Raw genomic sequence first — 19,359 nt, 5'->3', positions numbered from 1 at the left:
GCCCATAAAAAAAACGAAAAAAAGGATAGTGACAGTAACACAGCCAAAACCGATTTTGATACTCGTTGGTTATTGAAAACACATTCAAGAATTACGCTTAGGTTACATCTCAGGAAACCGGTTTCATAGCTACAATAATTATTGACGGATGAAACAAAGCATTGGACTCGAGTAATTTGGGCTATACATTTGCATATTAGGGGGGGGGGGGTAGGTTTCCATAATTTTGTTTCTTAAGTATTATTTTATTATCATGTTCTGTTATATTTCATTACGATTAACTTAACTTCACTTCTTAGGTGTTTCAAATAACCGACAAGCACCCCGATTTTCATCGAGCCGCTTAAAGAAGTTTTGAAGTTTCAAATTCCAACGTGTTCGAACGGGATCCCAATATTATGGCTTGAACTTATACATATTCGACAATCTAAAACCTTCACGTGTTCTTTATGACTTCCACTTATTTTTTAACAGTCACACCATATACGACTTTGAATTCACTTCCTTTTCCATTAGTTAGAACTTCTTGTTAAAAGTCAGAGAATAGAAAGGCAATGCATTGTTATGGTCGGGCGGACCCATACACTGTGGGTCGAGGCTCAGTCCTTAGAGGCCCATTGTGTATGCTATAAAATTATAACAACAAAACATGCATATGAGATTTTGGGCGTTTCCACTCCCCTCTCCAATTCCAAAATGTAAAAAAAAAACACACAAACACGTAGTTTTTAGTTATTTAATAACTAAAAAAAGAACGTGGCTTTTCAAATTTTAGCACTCCAAAATGGCTTGGTTCCCCACACCCAGGACCGTATCCAGTATTTTTTTTTCGGAGGGTGTTTTACAAAGAATTTTTTTGGAGGGGGGGGGGGGTTTACAAACAAAACTTAAAACACATCAAAAACTAATTTGTATTCACTTTTGCTATGTTTTTACGAGTCGGACAAACATTTGGGGGGGGGGACAACCCACCCCCCCGCGCTGGATACGGCCTCGCCCACACCCTATGAAAATACCGGGCACAGGCCTAGATAAAAGTAAAAAACAAAAGTAATAATAGATAAAAATGACCTGTATAAGGACTAGATGATTTTCTTGAACAAATCGACGAGCTTGGGCTAATACATCGTTCTGGAGTTTTTCTTACGGGAGTTGAAGCAGCGTTGCCATCTGGTGGTTGGAAAATTGACTCATCAGGCGAGTCAATAGGCTCTCGAGTGAGCCGTGAAAGCCGCGAGAAGACACCACGTTTAGGTGCGCACTGGAAATATTTAACTCCACCAACTGACCCGTCATTCTTTCCTAAAAATGATTATAATAATTAATCAAAGCTACTATTCCTTCTCTGAGAGGGTAAGTTGCCTCTAGGTTATCTGAGGACCTCTGAGAATATTTGAGGTAATACGTTAAGACTAGAATATGCCCTGCTAAAAACAGAAGATGTGTATACCTTATGGCGATAATCATATTTAAAGGGGATACGCCAAGATATGTGATTTAAGATACGAATTAGAAATACCATTTTTTTTGTCTTTAATAAACCCTTGAACAAAAATTATCTGATAAACCACCAATGAGAATCAAACATGTTTGACACAATAATACGCCCTCTTACCCCTGAAACCTAGAAGGTTCGCTTTGTCTTTTTTTTTCTTCTTTTTTTTAACGGTAGGGATTCAATCGATCTTCTTCAATTACAGAAAATCCTATCTTCATCTAACTATCTTGTCCTATAGGCTTGTTTAGTTTTTTTTAGGCCGAACTTGCACGGCCTGTGTAAGAGTTCGGAATAAGCAAAAGAAATTAAAAGCCAACGCTTACTTTCCCAGAAATCTTGGAAAACGATTTAACTTTTTGCGTTTTGTGCTGAAGATAATCAGATTTACGAAAGTCAAATAATCGAAAAGAGCGAATTCTGTTTTTTTTTTTTTTTCGATTAAATGGAAATATTTTTTTTTTTTTTTAATTTCAGGTGAGGACAATCCCAAAAAATGCATGTGCTAAAAATTAGCTCAAAGGAAGCCTATTATCACTTGAGAAATTTGGTGGCTTTGGAGGTCCCCTTTGGTGTCACCCGCTTTGATTGACAAGCTCGCCGACAAAAGGAATGTGAAATTTAACCGTCTTTTCAATAAATTTTCATAGCCAAACCACAAATTCTCGACACCTCGTAATGTCTCAATGATGGCTAGTTACCTATGAGAACTCGCTAATGGGTCCTTCGTGACCACTGTACATCATAGGCAGCGCAATAGCGCTGCATAAGTAAAGAACGATGTGGGCACAATGTGTTTTTTTTTTCTTTCTCCATACTCGGGCACTTCGTATCGAAGGAATTGTCATAGAAACTTCTAAAGGGCTCATTCGATTGGAAATTGGGGTGGCTTGTGCCCTTTTTAATAGTCGAAAGTGATTGGAGGGCAACTAGCCCCCCCCACGCTCATAATTCTCCGAAACACATCCAAGCAAAATTTTGAGAGAGCTATTTTGTTCAGCGTAGTTGATTTCCAGACATAAAACATGTTCTTGAGGAGGAAACTCCCCAACAACCCTCAGGGCAAGGGTTTTAAGTTATGCCCTGAGGGCATATAGGAACGATGTTTGCACAATGTATAAATTATTTTTTCCTTTAGAGCAGGGCACTTCATATCGAAAAAGTTGCCATAGAAACTCCGAAAAAGGCTCACTCAATTGGAAATTGAATCGGCTTGTGATCTTTTTAATAGTTGGAAGTGATTGGAAGGCAACTAAGACCCAATCCACAGCCAACAAATACTGAAAAACATTTATTAAAAATTCTGAGATGGCCGTTTTTTTCAACATAGTTGATTTCCAGATAGAAATTATGTTTTAGAGGAGGACACTCCCCCAGAGCCCTCAGGGCAAGGGTTGTGAGTTATGGCCTGGGGGCATATAAGGTTTTTATAGAAGGCGTTGTCGTAGAAACTTTAAAAAAGGCTAGTTCGATTGGAAATTCAAAGGGCTACTGCCCTTTTTAATAGTCGAAAGTGATTGGATGGCAACAAACCCCTCCCCCACGCCCATCATTCCCCCAAACACATCCAATCAACATTTTGATATAGCCATTTTGTTCGGCGTAGTTTATTTCCTGATAGAAAATATATTTTTGAAAAGGACACTCCCCCACAACCCTCGGGGCAAGGGTTGTAAGTTATGCCCTGGGGGCACATAATGTTTTTAGAGAAGGCGTTGTCGTAGAAACTTCATAAAGGCTCATTCGATTGGAAATTAAAAGGGCTAGTGCCCTTTTTAATAGTCGAAAGTGATTGGAGGGAAACTAGCCCCCCCACGCCCATCATCCCACGCCCAAAATCCCCACGCCCAAACACATCCAATCAAAACTTTCAGATAGCCATTTTGTTCAACGTAGTAGAAAGTTATGGAAATTAGGCCTTTGAGAATGGCATCCCCCCCAGCATTCAGGGCAACGGTTGTAAGTTATGCCCCGGGAGCATATAAGATTTTTCTTGAAAGTTTTGTCGTAGAAACTTCAAAAGGGCTCATTTGATTGATTTTGAGTTGATTGATTTTTTGCGCATTTGCAAAATTGATCATGCTCATTTGATGATTGATTGATTTGGCTTATTTGAAAATTTTGATTTCAAAATCAAAATTTTGAGATAGCCATTTTGTTCAGCGTAGTTGATTTCCAGAGACGTTGTCGTAGAAACTTCAAAACAGGCTCATTCAATTGGAACTTTAAAGGGCTAGTACCTTCTTAATCGTTGAAAATTATTGGAGGACAAGTAGCCCCCCCCCACGCCCGTCTTTCTTCACAACTCCAGTAGTCACAAAGGTGAGAGCGCCACTTCGTTATGTGTTGATGATTTCCATACAGAAAATATGTTTTTGGGGTTGAAAATCACACAAGACCTCCAGGGCAAGGGCTTTAAGTTATGCCCCTGGATCATATAACGTTTTTATAGAAGGCGTTGTCGTAGGAACTTCAAAGAAGGCTCATTCAATTCGTAATACTAAGGGCCGGCTCCCTTTTTCATATTCGAAAGTTATTGGAGGGGAACTAGCCCCTCCCCCACATCCACCATTCTCTCAAACACATCCAATTAAAATTTTGAGATAGCCATTTTGTTTAGCGTAGTTGATTTCTAGATGGAAAATACGTTTTTGAGGAGGACACTGCCCAAAAACCCTCAGGGCAAGGGTTTTAAGTTATATCCTGGGGTATATAAGGTTTTTATAGAAGGCGTTGTCATAGAAATTTCAAAAATGGCTCATTTGATTGGAAATTGAAAGGGCTAGTGCCCTTTTAAATAGTTGAAAGTGATTAAAGGGCAACTAGCCCCCCCCCGCGTCCATCAATCACCCAAACACATCCAATCAAAGTTTTGTGATAGCCATTTTGTTCAGCGTGGTTGATTTCCAGATAGAAAATATATTTTTGAGGAGGACACTCCCCCACAACCCTCGGGGCAAGGGTTGTAAGTTGTGCCCTGGGGGCATATAAGGTTTTTATATAAAGAGTTGTCGTAGAAACTTCAAAAAAGGCTCATTCGATTGGAAATTCAAAGGGCTAGTGCCCTTTTTAATAGTCGAAAGTGATTGGAGAGCAACTAATCCCCCTTCCACTCCCACCCTCCCATTTGCCCATTATGTTTAAAAACTAAATGTTGCCTCAAGATTAAATCACAATGCACTGTGATAATGCTAATTCCCAATATGGAATCTCAGCAGTATCCCAAGAACGACTGAGGGTATTGTGTTCAAACTTTCGAGGCTGCTTCTGCTCTTAAAATTTAACCAAATCAAAATACCGTAAGTGTATCCAAGCTATCAAAGTAAGTAAACAGATTTTTTTTGCAAATGGTATAAAGTTTTCTATTTCAGGTCAACAAGAGGAGGTATGAAACTAAATTAAACACTACTATTTGTGTCCAGATTTTTAAAAGGGTGTATGTTGTTAAAAATTGCTGAAATTTTTTCTCCAGCATACAAATAGCAGGCCAAAAGTCTTAAGAAACGAAAAGATTTAAAGTGTTATTTTCTTTTTACCTGAAAAGACTATGTCAATATAAAACGAACAGAAATTAATTTAAAAAACTTTTTCCACAAAATAAGTTTTGCAAAGAAAAGTAAAGAACTCCATTAAACAAAAAATAAGCAAAAATTAAATAAAATAATCTACCAAGCTCGAAACTACCACAAATCAGCATCAATAAATAAATGAAACCCAAAACGAACAGAAATTAAAATAAATAACCGAGTCAAACTCAAAACGAGCAGAAATTAACATAAGTTGGGCGCAAAACCCCTATGCCTTCCCCAGGCTAGAACAAAATTTGCAAATCTTTTCGTTTTTTTAAGACTTTATAGTTTGGCCTGCAATTTGTATGCCGGGGAAAAATTTTCAGCAATTTTTAACAGCATACACCCTTTTAAAAATCTGGACACAGATAGTACTGTTTAATTTAGTTTCATAACTCTTCTAGTTGACTTGTAATGGAAAACTTGATACCATTCGCAAAAAAAATCTGTTTACTTTCTTTGATAGCTTGGATACACTTACATTATTTTGATTTGGTTAAGTTTTAAGAACAGAAATAGCCCCAAAAGTTTGAACATAATATCCTCAGTCGTTCTTGGGATACTGCTGAGATGTCTTATTGGGAATTAGCATTATCACAGCTTGATAGCTTGGATACACTTACGCTCATGGGCGTAGGGATGGGAGGGGCAGGGGGTAGCTGCCCCCCCTAGACCTTCAAATTTACATTAGATATGGCTGACAAAGCAGTTGGTTGGAAAAGAAGTTGATAAAAGGCCCTCCATCACACTTTGGACTGCCCTCCCTAGACAATATGCTGCCTACGCCCATGCTTACGTTATTTGGATTTGGTTAAATTTTAAGAGAAGAAGTAGCCCCGAACGTTTGAACATAATACCCTCAGCCGTTCTTGGGATACTGTTGAGATGCCTTATTGGGAATTAGAATTGACATAGTGCATTTTAATCTAATTTTAAGTCTATATCTTGTTTTTAAATATATAAACATTGTATTTGATGAAGACTAAAATCTATTCTATAAATCATATACAACAACTTTCTATACAAACCTTATATGCCCCCCAGGGCAAAACTTGCAATCCGTGCACTGAGGGTACTGAGGGGTATATCGTCGCAAAACACCTAATTTCCAGAACCTTCGACTACATTGAACAAAATGGACACTTCAAATTTTTAATTTGACATGTTTTGGGAAATGGGGGGCGTAAGAAGGGCGTTATTCACTATCAAATCACTTTCAACTATTAAAAAAGGCACTATCCCTTTCAATTTTCAATTGAACGAGCCCTTTTGAAGTTTCTACGACAACGCTTTCAATAAAAATTTTATATACCCCCAGGGCATAACTTACAATCCCTGCCCTGAGGGCTGTGGGGGGAGGGGTTGTCATCCTTAAAGGCCTAATTTCCGAAACTTTTTACTACGTTGAATAAAATGGATATCTAAAATTTTTGATTGGATGTGTTTTGGGAAAAGATGGGCGTGAAATGGGGGTTTGGTGCCCTCAAATCGGTTTCGACTATTAACAATGGTATTAGTCCTTTGAAGTCCAAATCAAATGAGCCTTTGTCAAGTTTATACGACAAAGATTTCACTAAAAACCTTATATGCCCCCAGGGCATAACTTATAACCCTTGCCCTGAGGGTGGTGGGTGAGTGTCCTCCTTAAAAATATTTTCTACCTGGAAATCAACTACCCTGAACAAAATGGCTATCTCAAAATTTTTATTGGATGTGTTTGGGGGAATGATGGGTGTGGGGGGGGGGGGGGGGCTAGTTACCCTTCAATCACTTTTTGGCTATTAAAAAGGGCACTTGCCCTTTGAATTTCCAGTCGAATGAGCTTTTATTGAAGTTTCTACTACAACGCCATAACTTGCCCTGAGGGATGTGGGGGGGGTGTCCTCAAAAACATATTTTCTATCAGGAAATCAACTACGCTGAACAAAACGGTTATCTCAAAATTTTGATTGGATGTGTTTGTGGTAATGAAGGGCATGAGGGGGGGCTAGTTGCACTAAAATCACTTTCGACTATTAAAAAGGGTACTAGCCCTTTGAATTTCCAATCGAATGAGCCTGTTTTGAAGTTTCTAAGACAACAACTTCTATAAAAATCTTATATGCCCCCAGGGCATAACTTACAACCCCTGCCCTGAGGGCTTTGGGGGGAGGGGTTGTGGGGGAGTGTCCATCTCAAAAACAAATTTTCTATCTGGAAATCAACTACCCTGAACAAAATGGCTTTCTCAAAATTTTGATTGGATGTGTTTGGGGGAATGATGGGCGTGGGGGAGGGGGCTAGTTGTCCTCCAATCACTTTCGACTATTAGAAGAGGGTACTAGCCCTTTGAATTTCAAATCGATTGAACCTTTCTTGAAGTTTCTACGGCAACGCCTTCTATAAAAACCTTATATTCCCCCAGGATGTAACGTAAAACCCTTGCCCTGAGCGTTGTAGGGAAGTTTCCTCCTCAAAACACATTTTCTATCTGGAAATCAACTACGCTGGACAAAATGGCTATCTCAAAATTTTGATTGGATGTGTTTGGGGGATTGCTGGACGCGGGGGAGAGGGGGGTAGTTGCCCTTCAATCACTTTCGACTATTAAAACGGGCACTAGCCTTTTGAATTTCCAATCGAATGAGCCTTTTTTGAAGTTTCTACGACAACGCCTTCTATACAAACCTTATATGCCCCCAGGGCATAACTTAAAACCCTTGCCCCGAGGGTTGTGGGGGAGTATCTTTCTCAAAAAGATATTTTCTGTCAGGAAATCAACTACGCTGAACAAAATGGCTATATCAAAATTTTTATTGGATGTGTTATGGGGACTGATGGGCGTGGGGGGGGGGGCTAGTTGCCCTGCAATCACTTTCGACTATTAAAAAATATACTAGCCGTTTGAATTTCCAATCGAATGAGCCTTTTTTGAAGTTTCTACGACAACGCCTTCATTAAAAACCTTATATGCCCCCAGGGCAAAACTTAAAACCCTTGCCCCGAGGGATGTGGTGGAGTGTCCTCCTCAAAAAGATATGTTCTATCTGGAAATCCACTACGCTGAACAAAATTGCTATCCCAGAATTTTTATTGGATGTATTTGGGGGAAGGATGGGAGTGGGGGGGGGGGGGCTAGTCGCCCTCCAATCACTTTCGACTATTAAAAAGGGCACTAGCCCTTTGAATTTCCAATTGAATGAGACTTTTTTGAAGTTTCTATGACAACGCCTTCTATAAAAACCTTATATGCCCTCAGGGCACAACTTAAAGCCCTTGCCCCGTGGGATGTGGGGGAGTGTCCTCCTCAAAAAGATATTTTCTATCTTGAAATCAACTACTCTGAACAAAATGGCTATCTCAAAGTTTTGATTGGATGTGTTTGGGGGAATGACGGGCGGGGGGGGGGCTCGTTGCCTTCCAATCACTTTCGACTATAAAAAGGGCACTAGCCACTCCAATTTCCAATCGAATGAGCTCTTTCTGAAGTTTCTACGACAACTCTTTCTATACGAAGTGCCCGGGTATGAAGAAAAAAAAAAAAAAAAAACACATTGTGCCCACATCGTTCTTTACTTAGGCAGCGCTAGCGCTGCCTATGGTAGACAAGTTAGATTTCTCTTGGACGCGAAACTTGGCTTCACCTTTGCAACACTAAATTTGAAAGAATCTAATTTTAAATTAACTTATTGCAATACATATTTAAAATTTGGTAATTAGTTGTGCAATGTTATTATTAGATGTTTTTAAGAATTACAAGTAGGTTTCGAAGTCTCGAGTTGGTTTCAAAGGCATTTTGAGGAAGTTTCTGCGAAACTACGCGTTCCAGGGGAATATACACTGGACCGCTGATGGCAGATTAAATGGCAGCAGCTGTTTGTACGCGCCCAGAAAAAGTAGCCAAACATCAATGAGCCGCGACCTTACTGTTATATCATGTATATACAGTGTAGATACATGTATATACTAATATTACAGGCGGAATAAGAACGCTCTTAATATGAATACGAATGGTCTATTATTCAGCCATTTCATCATCAGCAGAACATGAAGGCTATTTACGTATTTTTGTAAAATCATAAATAATCTGCGAATGAAACTGGATTTTCAAAACAATAATAATAATAATCTCCTTAAACTGTTCAATCGTGTGTATTTTACTTATGAAATAAAGAAAGGGTGATTTTGCATTCGACAAATATTTCCTGGACCTATTGGACTCACAGAACTGATAGTGATAGACTATCTGAATCACCTTTACTGCATGCCTATTTGTCTTAGTTATGCCCTATGATGATAGACTATCATGAAGACGTCAAAATAATCAATTATATACCATGGGCATCATTATATCATGTATATACAGTGTTCGTGACGGTCAGTCGAAACAGAAGCTCACAAAATTATATTTAAGGCACAATATTATCTTAAAAATTCCCTAAATCTGTTTCTTTTTTTTTAAATCGACACATCGTATGTGGGTGGAGTACCTGACAGCTGATGTAACTGTAGATTGACAGCTAACAGTAGACAGTTGTATTATAATGTTCATTACTAAGCTAATGTTCCTTGAAATGCATCTTAAAAGTATAGTCGAGAAGCCAAGTGTCCTTAACACAAGCCCAAATATAGATAAATTAAAGGGAGGGAACTAGAATCAGCAATAGCCAGTCTCGAGATACATGTCGCATATTTTAAGCGACGTCAATCCCATACATGCGAATTTATATTTTTTTTTTTGCTAATTATGGTCTCTTTTTTCGCCAATTCTTTTAGATAGATAGATTTTTATTTCATACAAATATAAACAAAAATAAATAATTAAAGAGTCAACAGGGAGTTAAGCTCGAAAAGAAGGCTATCAATTATTACATTAAATTCAAACACACCAAAAATAAACTAAAAAACATCATAACATATAGAAGGAGAAGGACAAAAGAGGCTACCCAGCATGGCAAATTCCAAAAATAATACTAAAAAAAACAAATTATCAAGTAGAATCCCTCCGTCATCAAAGGTTCATAATATTATGTTCTATTAATCCTATTGATATAAAAGACATTCGAAATTACTTCTTTAAGTATGCGAAATATTTGTTTCGGCTGCCTCTTTTGACTAGTAATAATTATTTGTGGTCGCTGTATGGAGTAGTTAATTCGGTGATCGTGCTACAAAAAAGAAATAGGGTAAAATTCTAGTTTAGCTACTTTTTGCTATCTTGGAAAGGGGTTAGGTCAGGAAAATGACTCTTTCAGGGCTAGGTCTACAGACTAAAGTATGGGTACTTATGTGTCATATAATCCACACTCGAGAAGTGAAGTTTGGTAAATGCTAATGAAATAAAACAAAATTTGATGAAAATATAACACTTTATTAACAAAATTGTGAAAACTACAACAAAGAATTATAGAAGGGGGGCCGCCCAGAGCGCATTATATTAAATCTGTAACCCAAATAACCTAAATACCAACTAAATATTTAAATAAAATATAGCAACAATGTAGTTTCCCACCGAGCCGAAGCTAATTGTCTGGTATGAACACCGTGAAAACCGGGTAATGTCTCATGTTCGTGTTACTGCCCTGACCTTTGAAGACCTTTAAAATCTTTGTGTTATAAAAATGAAACCTTGCAAAATAGATCTTAAGCTTAAATCAAGTACAACAAAACTGTTTACAGCTTCACAACTTTGCTCAATCCCAATTTATGAGGTTCCTAAGATCCATGAATACATTTCGTAAATTTTGAAAAAAAAACATTTGTATGGCTTAAAATTCTACTCAAATAACAGGAATTATATTCTCAGAACTAAAACCAGAGAAAAAGAAACTGATAACTGAAAGTTAAGATAAAATGTTGTTTAGTCAAAACAGGTAATAGACCTGTCAAGTAGGCAAATTGGTACTTATGTGTTATATAATACACACTCGAGAAGCTGCATCATGAAATTGAGACATTACCAACTTTTCACGGTGTTAATACCAGAAAATTAGCTTTGGCTCTGTGGGGAATTACATTGTTGCTATATTTTATTTAAATATTTAGTTGGTATTTTGGTTAGGTTAGTTTAAACTAACTAGGTTAGTTTTTTGCACCTTTGAAACTGATCTTTTTTGGTTTTGTTCCATTTTCTTTTTTTTGTAGCATTGATTGTACTTGTTTCATGTTTTTTTTTATTACTCCACCAGTGCCGTATTTTTACATTTCTGATGGACAATCCAAATATACATGCGTATCTATCAAAATACTCATTTAAAAAGCACCAATAATACAAAAAATAAAAGTATTTTTTCCCACGGACCTGAAAACTAGGGTTGCCATTGCCAACTTGCACACTTTGCGTGTGAAATGCACTCTTTTTTACCTCAGAGGGGATGCAAAAGAATGAGAATCACTCTGTTTGGATGTTAGTTTTTATTTGCTTTAAACGTCAGTAGTTGGCAAATCTGTCAGAAGTGCATTTAACCCGAGGAACAGGGTTGCCAACTTGCACACTTTTCGCGTCAAATGCACCCCTTTTTATCTCAGAGGGCACTGGGTGCAATTTTTTTTAACTTGCGCTTTTTTTTTTTTTTAGCAAAAATCACCCTTTTCTGGCGTTCATTTCTACTCTTTTCAGACGTTGGTTCTTGGCAACCCTGCTGAAAACCACGATTTTCTAGGATTTTTCTTGTTGTTCCTTCAAAATTATGAAGCCTTTAGAGCAGTACCACATTTTCACCAGTGTTGTCACGTTGAACCGTTAAAATAAATAGAAAAAAACTAAGTAATCAAATTAGCAATCCTTTTTGTTCCTAAAAATTCAACCATTGACAGAATATCAAACACTAACTTACCTTTTGCGGCTTTTTCGCCACATTTCTTTTTCTTTTTTAAATTAAATAAAAAAAAAACAAGTTTTTTTCAACTGAAAGTAATAAGCAGCATTAAAACTTAAAACAAACAGAAATTATTATATGGGGGTTGCCCCCTCTTTAACATCTCGCTGTACACGCTAAAGTGTTTCAGTACTTTTAAAAAAGCTTCTTATTGTTCTAATTAAACCACCCTTGTGTTTCATGATTTGATCTTAGAGAATTGGGACAAAAAGTCAAACTTTAGTATAAAGAGCGAGGTATTAAGAAGGGGGCAACCACCTGATATGCGTAATAATCTGTTCGATTAGAGTTTTAATGCTGCTCTTTAGACTACTTTCAGTTCAAAAAACGTTTGGTTTTTTATTTCTGATCGTCTTAAAGAATGCCGGGAAACATGACCCCTCCACAGAAAGATCCTCTAGACCAGTGGTTCTCAAACTTATTTAGACAGAGTACCACTTTTTATCCACAAAACATTTTAGGTACCCCTTTTCAGTTACCTATACTAAGTAAACTCTAGCTAAAATATAAATAAAATTGACAGTCCTAGAGTTGAACGGTTGTTTTATTTTTTTGTTGGTCAGCCGCGTACCCCCTAAAAATTTTTACGTACCTCCAGGGGTACGCGTACCCCAGTTTGAGAACCACTGCTTTAGACAATCCAATCCCAAGGAAGATTTTCCCCGTAAAATTACCATTATCATCATCACATGTTAGCAAAGAGAAAGTAAGACAAATAAAATAATTTTGTATAGCTATTCTGTAAAATTCCCCCAGTGTAAAATTTCCCCTGAGAGTTCACTCCCCGAAAACTTCCCTCTCCATGGAAAACCCCCTCCACGGAAAATTCGCCCTCCCAAGAAAAATGTCGGTTTGCTTACCAACAAAAAATACTATACGTAAACAATGGGCAAATTTCATGACTTGTAGACCTTCCCCCGGGGTTGTGGGAAACATGTTATCCCCAAAGGCATAGTTACTGTGCTTTTTAACTATGCTGAACAATTTTCTCAAAATTTTGACCAAACGACTTTGAGGAAAAAGGGGGTGGGGGAGGTGGGTGGGAGGGGGGCTAGTTCTCATCCATCTTTTTTGTCACTTAAAAAACAACAGATCTTTTCATTTTCGCTTGAGTTATCCCTTTCCCAATATTCTAAGACTAGCGGTTCGATGGATTCACCATTGGAAAAAGAAAAAAAAACCGAATAAACAGGCATCTGTAATTTTTCTTCTGGCAAAAACACAAAATTCCACATTTTTGAAGATGCGAGCCTAAAACTTCTACAGTAAAGTTCTCGGATACGCTGAATCTGATGGTGGGGTTTTCATTAAGATTTTTTTTACCTTTAGGGGGTATTTCCCCCCTTTTTTGAAAATCACATAATTTTTTCAGGCTCGTAGCTTTTGATGGATAACGCTAAACTTCACGGATTTTATATATTTGGAATCAGCATAATAATCTGATTCTTTTGATGTATCCATTGATATTAAAATTCCGTTTTTAGAGATTTGCAGGGACGTCGTTTGGGAGGGAGGCAAAGAGGGCAGTTGCCCCCTAATAATGTGTAAAAAACTGCTAGATATCCCATGTCCCTTGACTATCCGGATATGGACCCCTCTTCCCCCCCCCCCCCGATACAAATGCTGTAGATTCACCGCATTGAGTTTTGGTTACTATTGAGCCACGTCACTCCTTACTTACAGTGCGTTACCATGAACTGTTTGAGAAATATGGCACCCCCTACTAACAAAAACTGCACAACTGTATATAGAAGTCTTTTCATTAATAATTGAATTCCCGATTGTTTCCTAAATTATTGAGGCATATATGGTCCTATAGGTTATTACTAAACCAATCGAGACAACAAGATTTCATTTTTTCTCTTCTTTAAACTTTACGTAGGAGCAAGGGACAAACAGCTATTCGCAAACTCCCCCCATTTGTACTTTTTATGGTTTAAATCTCAATACAGGATAACCAATAGGGCTGAATTTATTTTTTTGTTCTTTCTACTGGCTTACAGTTTCAGGCAGGCAAACCAAATAGATTTAAAGCGGGGGGGGGGGGGGTGCTTTCGAGAAAGAAGCAGTAATGTGACTGGCTTGCAGAAAAACGTCGCATAAAACAATAAAATTACAGCGCACTTATTTACCGTAGATTTAAAGAGAAGTAACTGTTCTTTTTCTGTTTGTTTAGTTTTTCGAAATGCGCTATAAGGAAGCAGTCGAGTAGTCAAGTGTCCTTCCGGTCAACATAATAGGAATACTTCACTTAAGATGAAAAGAGACAGACGTTAAGTGGTTGCAAGGGTTGCTTTTAGTAAAATGCTTATTTCCAATTCAGGCTTCCGTGAGATACGGGTTTCCCGAGACATATATTTTACATTTAGCTGGGCAGAGTAACACAGCTACGCTTGATAACAACAGAAGCTTGTTTGTATATATATATATATATATATATATATATATATATATATATATATATATATATATATATATATATATATATATATATATATATATATATATATATATATATATATATATATATATATATATATATATATATATATATATATATATATATATATATATATATATATATATATATATATATATATATATATATATATATATATATATATATATATATATATATATATATATATATATATATATATATTATTTGGCAGACGCCTTTGCCACGACTCAGCGTATTCACCAATTAGGAGATGCTAACACAAGTTATACCTTTACAAAAGAAGAACTGTTAAATTTTTCCAGTCATTCTCCAAGTTGTGGTTCTTATCCTTTTACGGCGTGCCACTTAAGGATCCTACATTACAGATTCAATAAACACTAGGTTATGATTAGTCAACAAAAAATGATTTGTCACTCGCAAGCCGGCTTACAGTGAATACGCAACGTATGATTCTTATTCGATTGTTTGTACACGGTAATGCGTAATCTCCATGCCCCAGTGACATAATCGAGCTCCAAGTCCTGTACTACCAAGGAGAGATTCCACTTCCACTGTGCCACTACAGGGTTGCAACGTAAGCTCTTTAGCCAAAGTCAATTAACCGTAGGTGCTCATCGGCCGTACTCTTCAGGAGGTTGAGACCTTTCCTAGGGGGGGGGAGTCATAGGGTTTAAGTGTAAGCTCCTTAGCCAAAGTCAATTCATCGTAGGTGCTTAGTGGCCCAAATTTTAAGGGGGTTGGGACCTTTCTTGGGAGGGGGGGGGGTAAGAAAGTAATTTTCTCGAGAATCTATGAATATAAGTGAAAACGAGGATGGGCATTACATAACTTGATCTTTTGACTCGTTTTCTTCATCTCGCCGACTCCATTTATGCATTTATAACTTAGATCAATTTAATATCTATTTTATGTAAATCCGTTTTGCGCCTTTTCGTGGAGGGAAGGCATCAACCCCCTTAAGATTTGGGCCAATGAGCCCCTACAATGCATTGACTTTGGCTAAGGAGCTTACATTGAAATCCTTTGACTCCCTCCCCATCCCCCAAGGAACGGTCTCAACTCCCTTAAGAGTACAGCCAATGAGCACCTACGATGAATTGACTTCGGAGTTTGGCTAAGGAGCTTACATTGAAACCCTATAAAATAAACAAACAAATAAACAAAAAATCAAGCCAATATAATTAGATAACACTACGCCAAGGAAAAAAATTAATTTTTGCTAACGCGTAGCGATTATACACATAACACTTCTTAAATCAACCTAAATTAATAAATCAATTCCACAAACAAATAATAAGGAAAAAAAACTAAGCCAATCCCCTTCACTCACACACTTCTAGAGCAATAGCCATCATCAAATACAACTCCCAGTCTCCCCCCACTCCTTCCCCAGCCCTTCTACCCACTCTTTACATCAACAGACTCACCCACTCTACAGAACGTCAGTAAAAATGTCTTATTTACATTAACACATAGCAAACTTAAACTCATAAACACCGCCGGTCTTTTCAGGGCATTATTAGCTTTTTCTTTTAAACCGTCAAATGAGCTTGTAAATAATGTTAGCTCTGTGTCATCAGCAAAGGAAGGGGCTCGTATGTCTTGCAGATACAAACCCATCGATTCCAGATATACTAGACAAAATAAGGGGCCCAGCAAAAAGCCGTGTGGCAAACTACATTTCACAGGAAAAGAAAAAGATACTACGTCATTTAAAACCATTTTTAGGGACCTACAATAAAGATAACTCTCACGTCATCTTAGACAAATTTCTTTGATTCCAAGATTTCTCACTCGGGAAACCAACACTTTGAAATCAACCGGGTCAAAGGCTTTTCTGATGTCAATGAAAATAGACATAGGTATGACACCTGAGTCTAATGAACAGTTTGTACTTTGAACCAGGCGCTGCAAGGCGTGCGTCGTGGAGTGACCCTTACGAAACCCAAACTGCGACTGGCTCAACAGACTATTAGTCTGAAGGAAATCATAGAGTCGTTTATGCACCACTCTTTGAAAAGATTGGGTAGAATAGAGGTAGAATTGATATGGGTCTCAGTTTTCAATGTCTGCTTTATGACCGCCTTTGTGTAGGGGAATGACCTTCGCCAACTTAAGCTGCTCCGGGAAACTTCCCTTTTCTAGAGAAAGGTTGATGATAAACACTAGACAGGGAAGAATATATCATAAAATCACTTTAAGAGCTCGCAGGGACAAACCATCAACACCACCAGAATTAGACTTAAGTGACTTCACCGGTTTCTGTACTTCTTCACACATGCGCGGCTGGAATTCCATATTTAATGTTTCACCACGGACATCACTGATAGTATTGCACTGCATTTCATTATATTTGTCAATAAGACTAGATTGCACTTCAGAACCAATATTCGAGAAAAAACTTGCAAACTTGTTTACAATTCCAGCTGTATCATCACGGTTGCAACCATCCAAATGAACATCTGCCGTGGTCTCTTTTGCCTTGCCATTCTTACTCCAATTTCAAATCATCCACGTTTTTTTCATATTTCCTTTAGTTTCCTCCAGCTTGTTACAGCAATAATCAGACACTGCGTTTCTTTTAATTTTATTCACCAGAGTTCTTTGATTTGTAAATAAAAAAAATGATTCATCACTTTTGGAATCCAGACACGATTCATAGAGCCAAGTTGTTAATTCTTTTTGAACAATTATAGACACTGTAATCAGTGGTCTATGGGGAACAAGATTTTTCTATTTAATGACTTTTACTGGGCATGTTCTGTCACACGTAAGGGGTAATAACTTTCATAAGGTGACTCAAGGCTTTCATAGGGCATTCCTTCTCTTCAGACACTGGGCTCCAGTCTATTACACTTATTTCTTCTCGTTTGGAGTTTTGTTTTTTTCATCAGCCGAATTTTTAGTTTCTTTTTCCGGATTCTTTTCACATCATAACTAAAAGAAACTGACAGTGGAAGATGATCAGACCCAGGAAACATAATCACATCAGAAAAAGTTCGGTTCAAATCAACTGAACGAATAAAGACATTGTTGATAATCATTGCAGATTGACTTGTAATTCTCGTCGGAATATTCACAAGCGGATATAAACCATCAGCATATACATATGCTGATATTTATTCCTTAAAATCTTAATTAATTTTCGATTTCTAAAGTTTCAAAAATGAAAGCATTTAAAAGAAATTTTCAATAAAGTACAAATTATATTCTGGCTTTTAGAAAGCATAGGGAATTAGAAGTATCAGTCCTACCGATGCAAAAAAGCGATTTTCTTTGTTGTTCAAGGAGGGGACTGTAATTTCCCTTTAAAAGGTTTTCGACCGTGCTGATTCCAATGGTGCACTTTTCATTTTTGATCTGACGCCATTTTCGAGGGGTTTCAGGCTTTTGTTCAAAATCACCATAAATTTCTTTTCGCAATGAACTTTTACTTTTAAGACGAACCGAAATAATAGTCAACATTCCTGAATCAGAGTCAGATGGCATTTTTTTTTTACTAGGTAGCGTTTTCCTAAACGCAATTTCTAACTTTTGGTTACTATGGGCTGTGGTTCGCTCTTTACTGCATTAAGATCAAAACTCTTAGAGAACGTTTAGGAGGAGTTCCAATTAAACGAAAAACCTATATGCATGCAGGTATTAAATGGGCATATAAGCACTATAGGGCATATAAGGACATAGCCAACAATACTTTATCATAGCCAGTAGTATCATTGATATTTTAAAGGAGCTAATTTGATTGAAAATTAAAAGTTATAGTGCCCTCTTAAGAGTAAAAAATTATAGGAGGCCAATCAGCCCTCCTCTTTAGCCCATAATTTTCTAGACACTTCCAGTCAAAATTTTAAGACAACCATTTTCTTCAGCATAGCTGAACGGTCTAGTAAGTATATCTCTAGGGTTATTGGGTCGGTCAACCCCCCAAAGTTATGTAATTTGCCGGTTATGCTTGAAAACTAAATGTTGCTTTAAAATTAAATCAAAACACACTGTTTGTATGCTGGTTGCCTATAAGATATCTCATCAATATACCAAGAACGACTGAGGGCATTAAGTTCAAGTTTTCAGGCTACTTCTATTACTACTTCTGCTCTTAAAATTTTAAAAATTAATTCTGCTCTTCTTTTGAATTTTTTCATGTAAAGTACAAATTATATTCTGGCTTTTAGAAAGCATAGGGGCTTTGAACCCTACTCATATTAATTTTTGCTCGTTTTGAGTTTGACTCAGTTATTTATTTCTGTTCGTTTTGGGTTCCATTTATTTATTGATGCTGTTTGTGGTAGTTGTATGCTTGGTAGATTATTTTTTTTTTCATTTTTGGTTTAATGGGGTTCTTTTCTTTTTTTTTGAAAAACTTATTTCGTGGAAAGTTTTTTTAATTAATATTTATATACAGTGGTTGACTTGAACAAACGAATCAAATAGGAAAAATAATTGCCAAATTTATGAGATTCAACTTTAATGCAATTCTAATACATGCAATTTGCAACATGATCGCAAAAACAATGAGAATATCATGATAAATTTAAATTGAACTGCTCTCATTCCCGAAATGACGCTGACTCTAAATTACCTGGAGTACCACGTGTGGCGTACAGTACCGTACGCCACGTTTGGCGTAGAGTACCGAGGTGTACATGATTTCTGAGAGTGAGAGCAGCCCCTAGGTTATGTTGTTACTAATAGACACACAAGATATATTCTCAGGGTAGGCTACTTAAGACTGACGTGTCTTGGGTTCGTTTATTTTTAAATAACGACTCATAAATTCAATTTACGCTTATTTCTTTTGTGAATTTTATCAGTTGTGATTATTTTGGGACCACTCCTTGCCATTAAATCTGACAGGTAGATTGTGAGCATAGTACCACAAATATAAGAATAGGTTTATGTACATAAGAATTTATGATTATTTTCTCTGTATTTTCACAATCAAGTTACAAATTACATACATTACAATTACATCAAAGT

General features: G+C 37.1%; 1 protein-coding gene across 2 annotated transcripts in view; it reads right to left on the bottom strand.

Annotated features, from left to right (window-relative positions):
- CLIP-190 (Cytoplasmic linker protein 190) overlaps positions 1-19,359 on the bottom strand; it is a 231,548-nt gene that overhangs the window by 190,852 nt on the left and 21,337 nt on the right. For both annotated transcript variants that reach the window (XM_089103477.1, XM_089103478.1), the window contains one exon: positions 1,072-1,302. In XM_089103477.1, the coding sequence (XP_088959603.1) occupies positions 1,072-1,302 (231 nt within the window). The remainder of the gene's footprint in view (positions 1-1,071; positions 1,303-19,359) is intronic.

Source organism: Artemia sp. Qi Xiang Cuo, chromosome 17 (genome assembly GCF_049724085.1).
Source record: "Artemia sp. Qi Xiang Cuo chromosome 17, ASM4972408v1, whole genome shotgun sequence".
Classification (NCBI taxonomy): Eukaryota; Metazoa; Arthropoda; class Branchiopoda; order Anostraca; family Artemiidae; genus Artemia; species Artemia sp. Qi Xiang Cuo.
Note: the sequence above shows the minus strand (reverse complement) of the source record. Positions and strands in the feature narration are given on the sequence as shown.